Here is a 17,482-nt window from a genome sequence, read left to right on the forward strand (position 1 = left end):
TCTAGCACACACCCAAACTGTAAATAGGGGTGGCCAGAAACAGGCTGTTTGCTCACGGTCCCTGAGGCAGGCAGAGGACAAGCACAAATCAGGAGCCAAGCCTCTGCTGTGTGATGTCTGGATGCCCGGTACCAGGAAAACACTGCACGTGTTAACGTGACAGCCAAGTTAAAACAGAAAGACAAGTTAAGGAAACCATGACAGTTTGACTCTTAGAGCACTCATAAACAAGAGCTCTAAAAAAAAAATATACAAAGTACATAAGGAAATCATCAACAGACATGATAAACAGTAAAGTCCATCAAAAAACTGAAGCAGAAAAATACTATCCATGAAACGAGGGTGTTCAAAAGAAGCAGGCAGATACATTAAAACACACACAAAAACCCATTAGCAGAAAGAAAGTTAAACTGTATTTAAATTAGTGAACAGAATTAAAAATATACTAAATCCTTATGGAGAGAATTTATAAAAATCAAGGAAGAAACCTTAAAAACTGCAGCACAAGGGAATAAAGAGATAAAAATTACAAAAGGGTATTGAGCGATAAGGGAGAATGAGGAACGCCAGATAAAGAAAAAGAAATATTTGGAGAAGTCATGGCTGTTGAAAAACAACAGGAGTATTCAGGCATAAGAAAACCTAAAAAAGCACACAACAAATTTGCAGCTTGCTCACTACAATCAGACGGGCAGCACCAATGAAGAGGAAGATGATGGAGTAACGAATGGACTGAGCCTAAAATAGCAAGATGGTGATGCTTAGGACACGCACAGTGAAGGGTGACTGTGATCAGTCACAGGACATGAAGCTTCTGCCGGCCAAGAAGCTCACCTCTCAATAAGGTGTTTTTGGCCTGTGAGCCAAAAGACCAGGGGCCGAATAAAGCAGCAGCCAGGTGGAGACTGGGAGGCCAGGCCTAGGAATCCCATGGCATCTGCAGCACCAGAGTGGAAAAGCAGCCCCGGGAGAGATGAGTGCCCCTGAGATCTCCTTCTAGCAGAGCAAAGATGATGTCCCGGTATCTTCCTGGCCTCTGTCTAGCATCGGGCTAGAAATCCATGAACACTGTACTGTGTAAGTGGATAGAGAGGAAGGGAAAGACACACCTGTTGCACAGACAAGCCTCGCCAGTGCTCTTGTGTGCAAGCCTGCAGATTTATTCCTGGGAAAAGGCATTCAGGGATTTCTGAATATTATACTGCTCCCTTCTCTCGAATCTTTCTGGAGACCGGTAAAGCTAGTTTCTTTGTTCAGGCTTAGCACTCTACCCAAAGATTTTTTCTTACCTTTATTTTACTTAAAAGTTTAATGGATACAGGTTTTCTGTTTATCTTGGTTTCCTGTGCCTTTCAGCCCAAACACTAAAAGCAATACGGCAATACTCAATTTCTTGCATCAATCTAATACAGAAACATTCTTTGAATAATAAATGAATTAAATATTGTATTTCCCAAAAGCTCTCTTGAAGGTCAGGGATTTTATTGATGAAAAAAGAATCAGTAAATAATCACTTGTAACCTCTTGTGTGCAGCCGTCGAGGTAGAACATCACCACTGCTACTGTCTGGGCTGCTTTTAAAATGTTTCTCTTTTCATCATTTTACCAAGAATATCAGTAACACAATAGGACAAGATTAGAGGTATGAAGACTGGAAATACAGGAATGTAGTTTGTCATTACTGGCAAACTGTATGTTCTTCCTTCCTCCCTGGAAAAAAGCTAAGAGAATCAAATGTCAAGCCAATATAAACAGTTCACCAAGACTGCAGAATTCACAATCAGCATACAAAAAAAGCAACAGAATTTCCTGTGTATCAACAATAACCATTGTTTTAAAATCCTAATAGAATTACATAAATATCATACAAAGACACACCATAAAAGTATATAATTTATATTACACATATATGATATACATTATACATATATATAAAATGTTTAACTTCTAAATGGCAAAAAGTTTCATAAAAATCTAAGCAACTGGAAGATATTTGCAATGTATCTACATCAACAAAAGGCTAATTCCAGAATATACTAATAACTATAATTCAATAAGAAATACAAAATAAAGGGAAAATCTGGGTAAAGGAAATGAACAGAAAATAGACAAAAGTTAAAACCCAAATGGTCAACAAATAGAGGGAAGGATACTCAAACTAATATTAGTTATTGGGTGAAAATTGTAACTACTAGGAATCATCTTTTTAAAATCAGGTTGGCCATAAATAAGAAATCTCATAATACGATGTGTTGGCAAGATGTAGGGAAAGGAGAACACTCATACTTTCTTGCAAAAGTATATATAATGGTACCTCTCTCTGGGGAAAAATTTGGCAGTGCTTGCTAAATTGGAAGCTATGAAACAGTTTAAATTTCTGTCTGTAGCAAAATGATGAGTAAAATACATTACATCCATAAAAAGGAAAACTATGCAGCAATTCAAGAAGCAAATAGGATCTATACCATTAACCGGGACCAGCTCAAAAACCGTGAATGATTGAGAAAACCAGCTAGGCATCCACTCAGCACTGTGAGCTGCCAATGCACAGTGCAGCTGAAAAGAGCCTAGAAGTGTGCTACACAAAAACTATGCAAGACCTTTTTGGAAAAAAGCATAGAAGTATTCTAAAAGATATTTTCTTAAACCCTTAATAGACACACCCTGATCAAATTGGAATTCTCTTTGGCCTCAGGTAACAGAAAACCCAAAACAACAACGGTTTAAACAAGAAGGTTTACTTCTCTCTCGAAAAGGTTTACTCTCTCTCTCTCCAAAAGCTGGCACCACCTCTGGTGTGCACAGCACTGAGTGGTTCATCAAGGACTTCACCTGCTTCATCTCATTAGATCCTAGAACAAGACAGGTTAACACCATTTTGCAGATGAGAAAACTGAAATTTCAAGAAAGCTTAACCTGCTTGAAGTCACAGACTTGAGACCAAACCAGTGTGACCTGCCTACAGCCCCTAACTCACAGCCTCCTGTTTTGGTTGGTTGGAATCCCCATATCCTTAGACTCAGATGAACACCCAGAAAATTTATGGTTTCAGATAACCTGCTTGGGGCCTTTAGTTAATATTCCTAGAATAGGAACTATGCTAACACAGTGTTAACTGGGTCTGTCAGACATTGGTGCTTTGAGACTTCCAAAAATGTGTATCTTGAGAAAGCAATGATTAGAACTCAGTCTCCTTGTTCTTTGTAGGCCTGACATCGGTGAGGGCTCATCTCTTTTCTGATAACAACATAAAAGTGTTTTGTCCTTGAGTGGGTTGCATTTGAACTTCCTTTCTTCCAGCTATATTTTTATTACTCTGTCAGTCTTTATAATCAACTATCATTTCACATGTATTGATATCAAATAATGATGGTTTTCAAAAATCTAGGACAGAAAGATTTATCTGCTCAGTGTTTTGAGATCTAATTAAACATTTCTGAGAAAATTCTTTTCAAACTTGGGTATTTTTCTCTCTCAATTTATGATTGTTTTAGATGTGTATGTGCAAGAGTATATAGAACGGGGTGCAAACCCTGTCTTTTCCAAAGCTCATCAACTTGCCATAACAGAGTTTCTTGTAGAAATATGTTAAGCTTTGTTAATAAGTAAAAAGTATCTCTGCGGGTCACTGATGAGTATATAATTCTTATTAATTCTCAGCATGTTGGATATATCAGCCAATATTTATTAACAAGTAGAAGCTGAACTTGTTTTTTATTGGTCATTTGGATTTTTGGTGGGTTGATTATTGATCTGGAGATCTTTAGCCCAGCTGAAGAGTAACCCCCATTCTATTTGTTGACTAAATACAATGAAAATATCATCTCCTAGTCAGTTGATTATGTTTAGGGGAAGAGGGGTTACAGATTTGAATTTTTTTATGTGGTCACATTTCTTTTTCTGTGTATATGCTTTGTGTGTCTTGTTTTAAGAAAACTTTCCTTCTCCTAAGATTAAAGGCAGGCACATGGTTTAGAGGTTTTTCTAGCTAAAGTTTTTACTTTACTTGGAATTTATTCTATATATTATGAAAGTTCCCAGCTATCATTCTGTATTTATTCTCACAGGTGGTGCAGCTGAGCAAGCAGGAACAATAGAAGCTGGAGATGAAATTCTTGCCATTAATGGGAAATCCCTGGTGGGGCTGATGCATTTCGATGCCTGGAATATCATGAAGGCTGTCCCAGAGGGACCTGTGCAGTTAGTAATTAGAAAGCACAGGAATTCTTCATGCAGCAAGCACTGGTAGTGACACTAACAGTGCTTGTTACTTTTCTTTTTTTTTTTTAAACCTGGAATCGCCTTTTCTCAATTCCCTTTTTTGGCAAATCAGAATGACTTCTCTAAACAATGGGTTCCTGAAACAACATTGAAGCACTGGTACGGGCAAGACTATCAGACTCCCCAGCTCTTTTTGTTCACACCTGAAGCAGCAGCCATGGAGCTGAACTCCTAAGCCTTCTGCCTGGATCACTTAAGCTGGGAGGGTCCACTTTGTTCCAGTGCCTGTCCCCTCCTGTCTGTTATGTTTCCTAATGGGGACACAAGATGTGGCATGCCCTTCTTTACTTGAAACATTTAGTGAGACCTCCAAATCCTTCCTCCCACCTCTCCCAACATAATCAATCCTGGCAATTAGGGATCTGACAACGTCTGAGGGCAACACAACTGTCACAACTAAAAGGACTAGTTTTATATAATTTTGTAAGTAAATGACAGAATGCTTTTAGGCACATTCAGTGGAAGGAGCTAAGGGTCTGTTATCCTGAAAAGGAAAACATGACCCTTGAACAAACAGAATCAGTTATGACCTAATGGTTAGGTTGGCTCAGGAATTATCCAAAAATGAAAAAGCAAAATACAGAAAGTGGTATTTTTAGTGAGTATAATGTGCAACGTATGGCTGCATAGTTTAATCGGTAGTTATTGATCACCATGAAGTATTGATCATGATCTAAAGTGTACGTCGTAAGGCAATTTTACAGGAATGCAGTTTGGATAAACTGTACTAAATAGCCATGAACTTTGCTGCTTAGAATGAGCAGAAAGTTCCAGCTCTGAAAGCACCTTACATCCAATTTGCAACTTGTCTTGAATAAATGCTGAAAGTCAAGACTGGTTAATGAAAGAGCAGGCAAAAATACCATTGTCACTGAGTTTCCATTTTTATATTTTATGTACTCTCCAACCACTAATTTAAGCTAAATTTTTAGAAATCAATTATCTTTTTAGTATCCTTGGATTGTAATCCAAGTAGAGGAGCTTAAAATAATCCTTTTAAAGGACTTTTTAAACTTTTTTCCCCCTTTCTCAATAAGCTTAAGAAATGTAACATTTCTAACCATTGGATCAATTTTCCTGACCTGACTGTAATGACATAGCTCTGCAGTGACTGAAGTTTTTGCTCTTTTTGTTTTCCTGTTTTGCAAATTCTCTCTTTTGCCAAAAATGTTTCCCAGCAGAACACAGTTGTGACTCACGCTTGCTTGTGACACTCATTCCAGCTGCTCTTCCTTCTGAAGCACCAGCTTCTTTGTAGTAACTGTTTCCATTCGATGTTGCTGTTCCTGGTCACCAAAAGGGCCGGCCTCTCCTCATACTGTACCTTTTCTTAACGACCCAGACCTTCATCAGCTTCATTTACTAAAATGTAATCAGAAGATGGAGAATGAGGGTGAGTCAGTCTTTCGAGGTAAAGGAGCAGAATTGGGTGGTCACAGGCCGCATGCTCAGGTGGCACAAACCAGCCCACTGAGTCTGAGAATACGGGTGAAGCTGCATACATGCATGCATGGTGACGCAAAGGTTTTATGTGGGCGATTTCTTTCATTAACCTATTTCTGAGTGACTGATCCCAGTAAACCTCTGTGGCGCTGGCCCAGAGAGGTTCTCAGATGGGATTGAGTTATCTGGCTGGTGTGAGCCCAGATTCCTCATTTTTAAACAGGTTATACAAAAGGGAATGTAGTTCACGAGTTTGCTAGAAAGACCTGATTAATTTAGCTTCTACTTTTCACTACTACAGTTCCAGGTAGGATACTATAGGAAGTCAGTGCAAGGTGCATGCTCGATTGTTTTTAAGTCTCTGGGGTCAGTTTTGTGGCTTCTGCTTTCTTGCCTAAATGAGAGATGATTTGAAGTCCACGCTGAAAATTTTTTCTCTCTACTCTCCTAGCTGTGCCTACATAGAAATGCACAGTCCATGTGACAGGAGCTTCTGAAGCAATGAAAGTTCTCCTTCTAAGAGTTCCTAACCCTCGTAACTAAAAAGTGTGAGGGTAGCCCTCTGGTTCACTGAACCATATTCAAGTCATCAGCTATTTCTAGTGGACCCCGCCAGAAGGCTTCCCTTGGAATTCGACAATTAGAATTTGAGGAAGCAAAAGCTAAACTTTGACCCTAAGATAGAAAGATATTTACTTGTTGTCAGTGTCCAAGGCATGACTTGTATTTCTAATTAGTCTAATAAAGTCCCACACTTCCTGACGTGAACACTAATGGTATTGTCCTACTAAAACTTCCATTGTTTTGGTTTTTTTAGCTGGTCAGTCAGTCATCCAATAAGCTATGATGGTAACTTTGTTATGTGTATATCGTAGTTGCAAGGATATACCGTGAAGGTTGAAGTAAGTTGGGTTTCATTTCTATCCTCCAATACACAGTTCATTTAATTTTAGGGTTGACTTAATTGGCACCACACCTGTTGTATGATATTATACATTATCCTTTATTTATGTAAAATAAAATGCCTTATATATTATGAAAGAGTAAGTGCAATAATACAAAATAGCCTGTACATTTTTAAAATGTTGTCGCCAAGTTATGTAAATCCACATCTCTATAAACAACCTTTTTAAAGTAATTTTAAGAAAATAAACACTGTTTACTACTTGTTTGTGGTCTTAGTTCTGCATCTATAGAATAACCTTTTACAACATGAAGATAAGAAATACTGATGACCTGAACGTGTAAGAGGAACAAGACAAAAGAAGTCAAATCCCTCTTCTTCCATGGTCACACCTAGGGTATGACACAAACTCAAATCCATTCCACCTCTAAAATCAATAAATCACACAGCTCACACCTCTACAACCTCCTGGAGCTTACTACCCCCTTTCTCCTGGTACTGCTTCTTCAATTTCAACAGGCCTCTAATCCCTAGCATGCATGCTAAATCACTTCAGTTGTGATTTTGCGACCCTATGGACTGTAGCCCGCCAGGCTCCTCTGTCCATAGGATTCTCCAGGTAAGGATACTGGAGTGCACTGCCATGCCCTCCTTCAGGGGATCTTCCTAACCCAGGGATCAAACCCAGGTCTCCTGCATTGCAGATCCTTTACCACTGAGCCACCAGGGAAGCGCCACCTGGGAGACCCCTAATCCCTAAACAACTGTCAATTTTCTCACCTTCAGAAACCACTCCCCCCCTGCATTCCTTCCCTTCTCTGTTTAGACTAGACCCTATGGTAGAACACTAGGCACACAGCTCCTTCGCCCAGGTTGATCCAGGATCCTTTCAACCAGTCAGCTTCTTGATGCCTACATGCCAATTCCTAGAGAAAAAAAATCTCACAACTAAACAGTATGATGCTGCTGCAAATTCAGGGTTTCCAGCCTCAACTGGATGCTATTCAGTTGTTTTTTCTCTCCTTCACAATGACTACATTATTCATTTTTCCTAAAAACCCTACCCATTTTGATTTACCTCTCCCCACATATACTTGGGTGATCTAGGATCTTGCTTCAGAGTGAAATTAAAGCATCTACTTTATTTTAGGTTCTTTTAGTTTTCAGATGCAGACACCAAATTAGAGTAACCCAAGGAAGCAGGCAAGATGGCATCTCACAGAAATCCCAGAACAGGACTCAGCGTATGACCTGGCCTCAGTGACAGGAGGAACTTGGGGATCATGGGTCATCACTCAGTGCCCCCACTGGTAGGGCTCCACTGCATCACAAAACTGGATGTATAGGCTGCTTGCTGCCTGTCCATAGGTCCTCCAAAAGTAAGGTTCTGATTGGCTCAGTCCACTGCTACACTTGGGCAGAGCTTTCCCTGGGGGAGAGTTTTAATACAATATAGAAATAGACACACACACACACAGCCACAAACCCATTCTATGAATGTCGAAGGCTACATACCATGCACAATAAAGGGAGACCAAAATGACAATGAAATGGGATACAACTCTCTGAAGAAGAGAGAGTTGGTATGAAATGAGAGTTCTGAAGAATGTAAAGAATGTCAACAAAGCCTTTTAACTTGAAGAAAGGGGATTACAGATGGTGAGCCCCAGAAAGTTCAGAAAGCACCCTGAATTGGAGCCAGTTCCACTCCACAGAATGGTAGGGAAGGTGAGGCTGAAAAGGCTGAATCTCATTTTGATTTTCCCAGGCACCCTGTGAGCCTCAGCGGGTCACAGGAGTAACAGGGGAGGAATGGCCTGCTCTGAGGGGAGCCCCTACCACACAGGTTCCTGCAAGGGAAGGGCTCAACTGACCACTCAGCCTCTGCCCACCCACGCCCATAAGGGCCACACCCTTCCTCTTGATCCCCTCACAGCAGCTGAGGTAGATGTGAATGAAGATTAAAATCAGCTGGTATCCATCTTTCTCATCCTAAGGGAGGAACTGAACGATGCTTAAACACAGCGCTGAAATACCCAACTACTGACCAAATGCCAGGCTTCCACAGAACCCTGCCTCCCCCATTAAACAGCCTCTTATGAAAGAACCAGGAAAGCTGGAGCGAGGGTGTTAAAACAGTATGCAATAGGCAGATTAAAGAATGTAATTTGGAGGATTACCTTGGGAATCAGAAGAAAATTATAAACACAAACTGTTTTATACTCTCAATTCAGTCAAAGAGAATGAGGCTACAGAGAAGCACAAGATCAAAACAGAGAAGATCAAGTGAGATCCAGTAGAAGTAAGCACATAAACTAGAGCACCTTCACAAACCCAGTCATCGAAGCAGCAGCAAATCAACTTACAGAAGTACAAGTCAGTGACACTGAAGGTGAACTTAACTTGAAAAATGCTTAGAATACAGTGAAAATGGGCAAAAAATTTATAAATGTTAGCCAACAGAATCTACTGATATAGTAATATAATAAATACCAAGTTTTAGTGATGTTAATTCAGGACTGCATGAATGATTTAAAATTAAGAAATTAACAAACAGTTCTTACATCGGTAGGACACAAATCTTTTGAAAGACATTTTTTTTTTAAAGTCTGCTTCAAACTCTTAATGGGGAACTCCAGAATCATTCCCATTAGAGTTAGGAATACACAGATGTTCAATTATTATTATTGAATAACAACATTCTAGGGCTCCCCAAGTAGCTCAAATGGTAAAGAATCTGCCTGCAATGTGGGAGACCTGGGTTCAATCCCTGGGTTGGGAAGATCCCCTGAAGAAGGGCATGCCAACCCACTCCAGTATTCTTGCCTGGAGAATTCCAGGGACAGAGGAGCCTGATGGGTTACAGTCCATGGAGTCACAAAGAGTTGGACACGACTGAGCAACTAACACTAGACTACTAATAACATTCTAGAGATACAAGCCAATACAATTAGACAGTTTTTTAAGACGTATAAATAGTAGGAACAAAAATACACAGTTTGCATAGACATATCTCAGTACATGTAAGCACAAACACATCGATTTAAAAACCATTAGAATTCAGCAAAACTGCCTACAAAAATCATCCAACAAAACATGACAAATAGCAAATGAAACAACTGACAAAGGATTAGTTTCCAAAATATTCAAGCAGCTCATACAACTCAATACCAGAAAAACAAGCAATCCAATCAAAAAGTGGGGAAGACTTCAACAGACATTTCTCCAAAGAAAACATACAGATGGCTAACAAACGAAAAGATGCTCAGTATCGTTCATTATTAGAAAAATGCAAATCAAAACTACAATGAGATATCACCTCACACCAGTCAGAATGGCCATCATCAAAAAGTCTACAAACAATAAATGCTGGAGAGGGTGTGGATAAAAGGGAACCCTCTTGCACTTTTGGTGGAAATTTAAATTGATACAGCCACTATGAAGATGGTATGGAGATTCCTTAAAAAACTAGGAATAAAACCACCATATGACCTAGCAACCCCACTCTGAGGCATACACCCTGAGGAAACCAAAATTGAAAATGGCACATGTATCCCAATGTTCACTGCAGCACTATTTACAACAGCTAGAACATGGAAGCAACCTAGATGTTCATCCACAGATGAATGGATAAAGAAGCAGTGGCATATTCAGTAATATGACTGAATATTACTCAGTCATAAAAAGGAACACATTTGAGTCAGCTCTAATGAGGTGGATGAACCTAGAGCCTACCATACAGAGTGAAGTCAGTCAGAAAGAGAGAGAGAAATATTGTATACTCACGCATATATATGAAATCTAGAAAGATGGTACCAAAGAATTTATTTGCAGGGCAGCAATGGAGAAACTGACATAGAGAACAGACTTACAGACATGAGGGTGGCGGGCGGGGGTGAGATGTATGGAGAAAGTAACATGGAAACATGTTACCATGTGTAAAATAGATAGCCAAGGGGAATCTGCTCTATGTCTCAGGGAACTCAGAGGCTCTGTACCAACCTAGGGAGTGGGACAGGGAGAGAGATGGGAGGGAGGTTCAAGAGGGAGGAGACAAACAAATACCTATGGCTGATTCACGCTGAGGTTTGACAGAAAAGAACAAAACTGTGAAAGCAATTATCTTTTAATTTAAAAATAAACAAAAAAGCATAATAACTTGGGTACTAGCCCTATTACACCACCATCAGGAAGCTACTATAATTAAAATAGTCTCCTCTTCCAAAGATAGCCAAACCACTGGAATAAAGATCATGTGCAAGGAAAGAACAACAGGACATGTGACAGCCCCAAGCTACACACCCGAGCCCTACACCCTTACCTTCATAATCAACAGGGAAGCTCAGAGGACCAGTTGGATAATGGCCCCTGAAACTTGACTAGTTTTTCACTTCCAAAAATGATGAGCCTGGGATGTCCCTGATGGTCCAGTGGCTAAGACTCCACGCTCCCAATGCAGGGAGCCTGGGTTCAAACCCTGGCAAAAACTAGACCCCACATATGGCAACTAACAGTTTGTGTGATGCAACTAAAGATCCCATGTGCTGTGCAAATAAATAAACCTACAATTTAAAAAAAAAAAATGATTAGCCAATGCCCCACACTGAGGAGAAACTACTGGAAACAGAATCAAAATTGAACAGAAAAAGAATAGAGGGAAAAAAAAGAAGGTCCAGACAAAGGCGGGTAGAGTAGCAGAATCAGATCTCGGAAAGCAAGCTGCCATGTTTCTTTAAATTGAAAACAGAAGGAAGTCTGGATAATAAACACAGAAAAGCTATCCTGGCCTGCATCTCCCTTTTAAAATAGGGAAAGTAAAATCATATAAAAATGGGTAATAGAAAATAATCTAGGTCAAATCCCATACAAATTATCATAAGAAAAGAAAAATCATTAGGAGCAAATATAACCCCTACAGCTAAACAAAGGCACATAAACAGAAAGACATACTTAGGGAACCAATGAAAAATACCTCAAAATGAGGTAAAATACATCAGGGAAATGACACAAAACATGAATGAAGATACCAACAGAAATTAGAAAAATTCAGAAACTGGTTATTAAAACTTGGGAAAAAATTAATTTCAGAAAAGACCAGAACAATCATTCACAGTGAATAAATAAGATGTCTTAAGAGAAACAGAAGATAAAAAGGGTGAAACATTTAAAGGTAAGTAATAAAGAACCCAAGCAGGGATTTCCCTGGTGGTCTGGTGGTTAAGACACTGTGCTTCCAACACAGGGGGTGCAGGTTCAATCCCTCATCAGGGAGCTAAGATCCCACATGATACTCAGCCAAAAAAAAAATAGAAACAAAAAAAAAGAACCCAAGCAAAAGTGACCCAGAAAAAAGTAGCAATCTCCAAAGAAGAAAGCCTAAACAAGGGAATAACACTATTAATACTTTAATTTCCTGAAATTGAGAATAAAAAAAGATTTGATGCTATGTACTGAAAGAACACACCATGTACTTGCAAATACTGATCCAGAATAACCAACACCAAAACATACTGTAGTAATATTACCTACAAAAAATCAAGGGGAAAAAATCCTGTGGGCTCCAGGCAAAAAGAAAAAGGCATTCATGAGAAAGAAAGTCATGTTATAACCAGACACTGACAATGATGCTTTAAGCCAAAAAGAACATACTTAAGATACTAAAAAAAAATGTGACTCAACCATTTTATCCAAACAAAGTGACTTTCAAATAAGGCTACAGATAAACTCTCATCAGCATACAAAAACCCAGAGTATACTATTCTCACAAGCCCTTCCAGAACAATATACTAACAAACGAGCAAGACAAGCAAGATGACTGGATAGACGACATAAGGAATGGTGGTGAGCATTAACCATGTATTTACTTGAAGACTTAAGAGTTAAAAGGGGGAAGAGTTCTCCTGGGTTCCCTTACCCTCCTGCTCTCCACCTGGGTGCCCTTTCCCAATAAAATCTCTTGCTTTGTCAGCATGTGTCTCCTCGGAAAATTCATTTCCGAGTGTTAGACAAGAGCCCAGTTTTGGGCCCTGGAAGGGGTCCCCCTTCCTGCAACAAATGGCAACTCTGGTGGGGACTCTTCTTCGCTGAGAGACACCCTGACCGCTTGGGGTACTCAGAGGCCAGCTTGCCGGCCAATGGACCAGACCCAGCGGCCGCAACTGGGACCCTTTTGTCCCTGGTCTCCTCCTGACGCGGACAACTGGCCAGAGTGCCCCGACTGGCCCCTACACTGGATTGGTCTATAGAGAAAACAGCTGACCTGATCTCACCTTAAAATGATGCTCAAACAAGAAACTACACTACACCAGGATGAGAAGACAGCGACATCAGAGGAGATCCTGATAAGGAATACAGAACTAATAAGCCACCACCAACCGGAAGAGTTTGGGAAATGTCAAAAGGAGACACCGTCTGTCCGTCCATTTCCAAGAATCCCTCTCCTTGCATCCATCTTGGCTGAGCGATGCGTGCGCCACCAGGAAAGACTCTGAATTAGAATGATTGGCCAGACTACCCGGAAACTAATCCCATCACCATAAAACCCAAGACTTCGAGCCACACGGCAGAGCAGTTCTCCTGGTTTCCCTTACCTACTGCTCTCCACCCGGGTGCCCTTTCCCAATAAAATGTCTTGCTTTGTCAAAAAAAAAAAAAGTTAAAAGGGAGAGATTAGTGTATATAATGACAATGTTCTTACAAAACAGATAACAGCATAACTACAAAAAGAGGCACTGAACTGTACACTTAGGTATGACTGAAATGGTAAATTTCATGTTACGGGTATTTAACCACAATAAAAAAGGAAAATGTAAAGCTGCCCACAAGTTTACATTGATACTTGTGACTGAAAATTCTTTGATGACTTTAGAGCTACAAGGGTTTTCTATCTTCCATCCTAAAGCTACAGCTCTACTTTTTCATATCAAGAACCCTACAATACTTCTCATCAAGGAAAATGATGATGATAAAAGCTTGTTTATCTCCATATTTGGGATACTTAAAGAAAACAATTCTTTAAAAAAAACCTTTGGAGATTGCTTTGGAAAAAACTCTATTCTGAAAATTGGTAAATAAAATGTAGAAATTCTCTTACTTTTCCTTTATGAACTGTACTAAAAACTACTCTAGGAAAGATGAGGTTTCTCTTTATAGAAATATTCTTCTAGCTAATAAATAAATGATAGCAATCAAAGTACTTCCATATGTAACCCCATGGTTGCCTAAATTACAGGGTCTAAGACTGAAGAGCAAGGTTGCTTTTCACAAAGAGAGGTATCATGTGCTTCCTGCTGAAAAGGACACACCACCACCTATGAAACAGGTGCCTACACAAACCAGCCAGAATCTGATGGAGCCTCAGATGTAAGGTATAATAATTCTTGGGAAGTACAAAAGTCAATATAACACATCAAACTATACACTGTGGATACCATCAGCAAAATCCAAACAAAAGAACAAGGGATCCAATTTCATTAACAAATACTCCACAAAGAAAAAAAATGAGAGGAAAGAACCTACAGATTGAGAGAAACTAAAAAGGACACAAAACAAAAACTGAAACATGAAAAAATTATTAAAGATCCAGGCTGGGTTGGGGTAGAGAATACCCATAGTTATTAGTTAGTTGCTCAGTTAGTTAATTAGTTAGTTGCTTAGTTTAGTTGCTCAGTCCTGTCCAACTCTTTGTGACCCCATGGACTGCAGCAAGCCAGGCCTCCCTATCCATCACCAACTCCCGGAGCTCACTCAAACTCGTATCCATTAAGTTGATCATGCCATCCAACCATCTCATCCTGTCATCCCCTTCTCCTGCCTTCACTCTTTCCCAACATCAGGGTCTTTTCCAATTATTTCTTCCCATCAGGTGGCCAAAGTACTGGAGTCTCAGCTTCAGCATCAGTCCTTTCAATGAAATGTTCAGGACTAATTTCCTTTAGGATGGACTGGTTTGATGATCTTGAAGCCCAAGGGACTCTGAAGAGTCTTCTCCAACACCACAGCTCAGTCCAGTCGCTCAGTTGTGTCCGACTCTTTGCGACCCCATGAACTGCAACATGGCAGGCCTCCCTGTCCATCCCCAACTCCCAGAATCCACCCAAACCCACGTCCATTGTGTCAGTGATGCCATGGACTGGTTGGATCTCCTTGAAGTCCAAGGGACTCTCAAGTCTTCTCCAACACCACAGTTCAAAAGCATCAATTCTTTGGTGCTCAGCTTTCTTTACAGTCCAACTCTCACATCCATACATTACCACTGGAACCCAGGTCTCCTGCATTGCAGGCAGACGCTTTACTGTCTGAGCCACAAGGGAAGTTATATATGTGTATATATATTCCCAAACCTAATACCATGCTGATCTCTTTAGTATGATAATTAAAGTCTCCACAGATTCCATGCTTGAGCACTGCACCTTACAATTTACTACATGGTTAAAAAAAAAAAAAAACTTACCATATATAGCAACTCCAAACACTGGGGAAAATACATCATAGACACAGGGGGTTAATATCCATAATACACAGAAAGTCCTGTGAACCTGGTGAACCAATATGTAAAAAGATCAATATCCTAAATTATAAAAACGAATAAAGAACATGAACAGGTAACTCATAGGAAAGGAACACAAATTACCAATAAAGGTGGTAAATAATAATCAACCCTTCAACAATTAAAATAATTTGACCATTCTTCTCTACTATTACCTTGGCAAAGACCAGGACTGATGATACCCTCTACAGCATTAGCTAGGGTGTAGGGAAGCCAGCATGCACATTATTTCAAGTGGAAATTAACACAGATCTTAGAAAATTTAACTTTATCTTTTAAATCTTCAAGCAAACTCTTTGAGCAAACCTCACGTCTTTTAATTCCTCCCATGGAAATAAAATATAAAAATATGTACGAAAATATATGTTTACCACTGATGAAAGAAATCAAAGAGGACACAAACAGATGGAGAAACATACCGTGTTCATGGATTGGAAGAATCAATATTGTCAAAATGGCTTTACTACCCAAAGCAATCTACAGATTCAATGCAATCCCTATCAAACTACCAACGGTATTTTTCACAGAACTAGAACAAATAATTTCACAATTTGTATGGAAATAGAAAAAACCTCGAATAGCCAAAGTAACCTTGAGAAAGAAGAATGGAACTGGAGGAATCAACCTGCCTGACTTCAGACTATACTACAAAGCCACAGTCATCAAGACAGTATGGTACTGGCACAAAGACAGAAATATAGATCAATGGAACAGAATAGAAAGCCCAGAGATAAATCCACGAACCTATGGTCACCTTATCTTCGACAAAGGAGGCAAGGATATACAATGGAAAAAAGATAACCTCTTTAACAAGTGGTGCTGGGAAAACTGGTCAACCACCTGTAAAAGAATGAAACTAGAACACTTTCTAATACCACACACAAAAATAAACTCAAAATGGATTAAAGATCTAAATGTAAGACCAGAAACTATAAAACTCCTAGAGGAGAACATAGGCAAAACACTCTCCGACATAAATCACAGCAGGATCCTCTATGACCCACATCTCAGAATTTCAGAAACAAAAGCAAAAATAAACAAATGGGACCTAATGAAACTTAAAAGCTTTTGCACAACAAAGGAAACTATAAGCAAGGTGAAAAGACAGCCCTCAGATTGGGAGAAAATAATAGCAAATGAAGCAACAGACAAAGGATTAATCTCAAAAATATACAAGCAACTCCTCCAGCTCAATTCCAGAAAAATAAATGACCCAATCAAAAAATGGGCCAAAGAACTAAACAGACATTTCTCCAAGGAAGACATACAGATGGCTAACAAACACATGGAAAGATGCTCAACATCACTCATTATCAGAGAAATGCAAATCAAAACCACAATGAGGTACCATTACACGCCAGTCAGGATGGCTGCTATCCAAAAGTCTACAAGCAATAAATGCTGGAGAGGGTGTAGAGAAAAGGGAACCCTCTTACACTGTTGGTGGGAATGCAAATTAGTACAGCCACTATGGAAAACAGTGTGGAGATTCCTTAAAAAGCTGGAAATAGAACTGCCATATGACCCAGCAATACCACTTCTAGGCATACACAGCGAGGAAACCAGATCTGAAAGAGACACGTGCACCCCAATGTTCATCGCAGCACTGTTTATAATAGCCAGGACATGGAAGCAACCTAGATGCCCATCAGCAGACGAATGGATGAGGAAGCTGTGGTACATATACACCATAGAATATTACTCAGCCATTAAAAAGAATTCATTTGAATCAGTTCTAATGAGATGGATGAAACTGGAGCCCATTATACAGAGTGAAGTAAGCCAGAAAGATAAAGACCATTACAGTATACTAACACATATATATGGAATTTAGAAAGATGGTAACGATAACCCTATATGCAAAACAGAAAAAGAGACTCAGATGTATAGAACAGACTTGTGGACTCTGTGGGAGAAGGCGAGGGTGGGATGTTTCAAGAGAACAGCATCGAAACATGTATATTTAGGGTGAAACAGATCACCAGCCCAGGTTGGATGCATGAGACAAGTGCTCGGGCCTGGTGCACTGGAAAGACCCAGAGGGATGGGGTGGAGAGGGAGGTGGGAGGGGGGACCGGGATGGGGAATACATGTAAATCCATGGCTAATTCATTTCAATGTATGACAAAAACCACTGCAATATTGTAAGGTAATTAGCCTCCAACTAATAAAAATAAATGGAAAAAAAAATTAAAAAAATAAAAATCAACATTCAGAAAAAGAGAAAAAATAAAATACTTGTCGATACACACACACACACACAAAAAGAAAATATATGTTTACAATACTGCTTAGAACAGTAAATA

The 17,482-nt window shown here is 39.6% G+C and overlaps 1 protein-coding gene and 1 long non-coding RNA gene across 7 annotated transcripts in view; one reads left to right on the forward strand and one right to left on the reverse strand.

The window, feature by feature from the left end:
* The window catches only part of PDZD2 (PDZ domain containing 2), a 395,186-nt gene extending 388,294 nt beyond the window's left edge, over positions 1–6,892 (forward strand). For all 6 annotated transcript variants that reach the window (XM_070476533.1, XM_070476532.1, XM_070476535.1 and 3 more), the window contains one exon: positions 4,068–6,892. In XM_070476533.1, the coding sequence (XP_070332634.1) occupies positions 4,068–4,249 (182 nt within the window). In that variant the 3' untranslated portion in view covers positions 4,250–6,892. The remainder of the gene's footprint in view (positions 1–4,067) is intronic.
* LOC139038239 (uncharacterized) lies at positions 1,279–15,859 on the reverse strand. The gene is made up of 2 exons (XR_011491181.1): positions 15,081–15,859; positions 1,279–5,643 (listed from the first exon to the last, which is right to left on the reverse strand). It is a non-coding gene; the product is annotated as an uncharacterized lncRNA (long non-coding RNA).
* Positions 15,860–17,482: the final 1,623 nt, after the last annotated feature.

Source organism: Odocoileus virginianus, chromosome 14 (genome assembly GCF_023699985.2).
Source record: "Odocoileus virginianus isolate 20LAN1187 ecotype Illinois chromosome 14, Ovbor_1.2, whole genome shotgun sequence".
Taxonomy (NCBI): domain Eukaryota; kingdom Metazoa; phylum Chordata; class Mammalia; order Artiodactyla; family Cervidae; genus Odocoileus; species Odocoileus virginianus.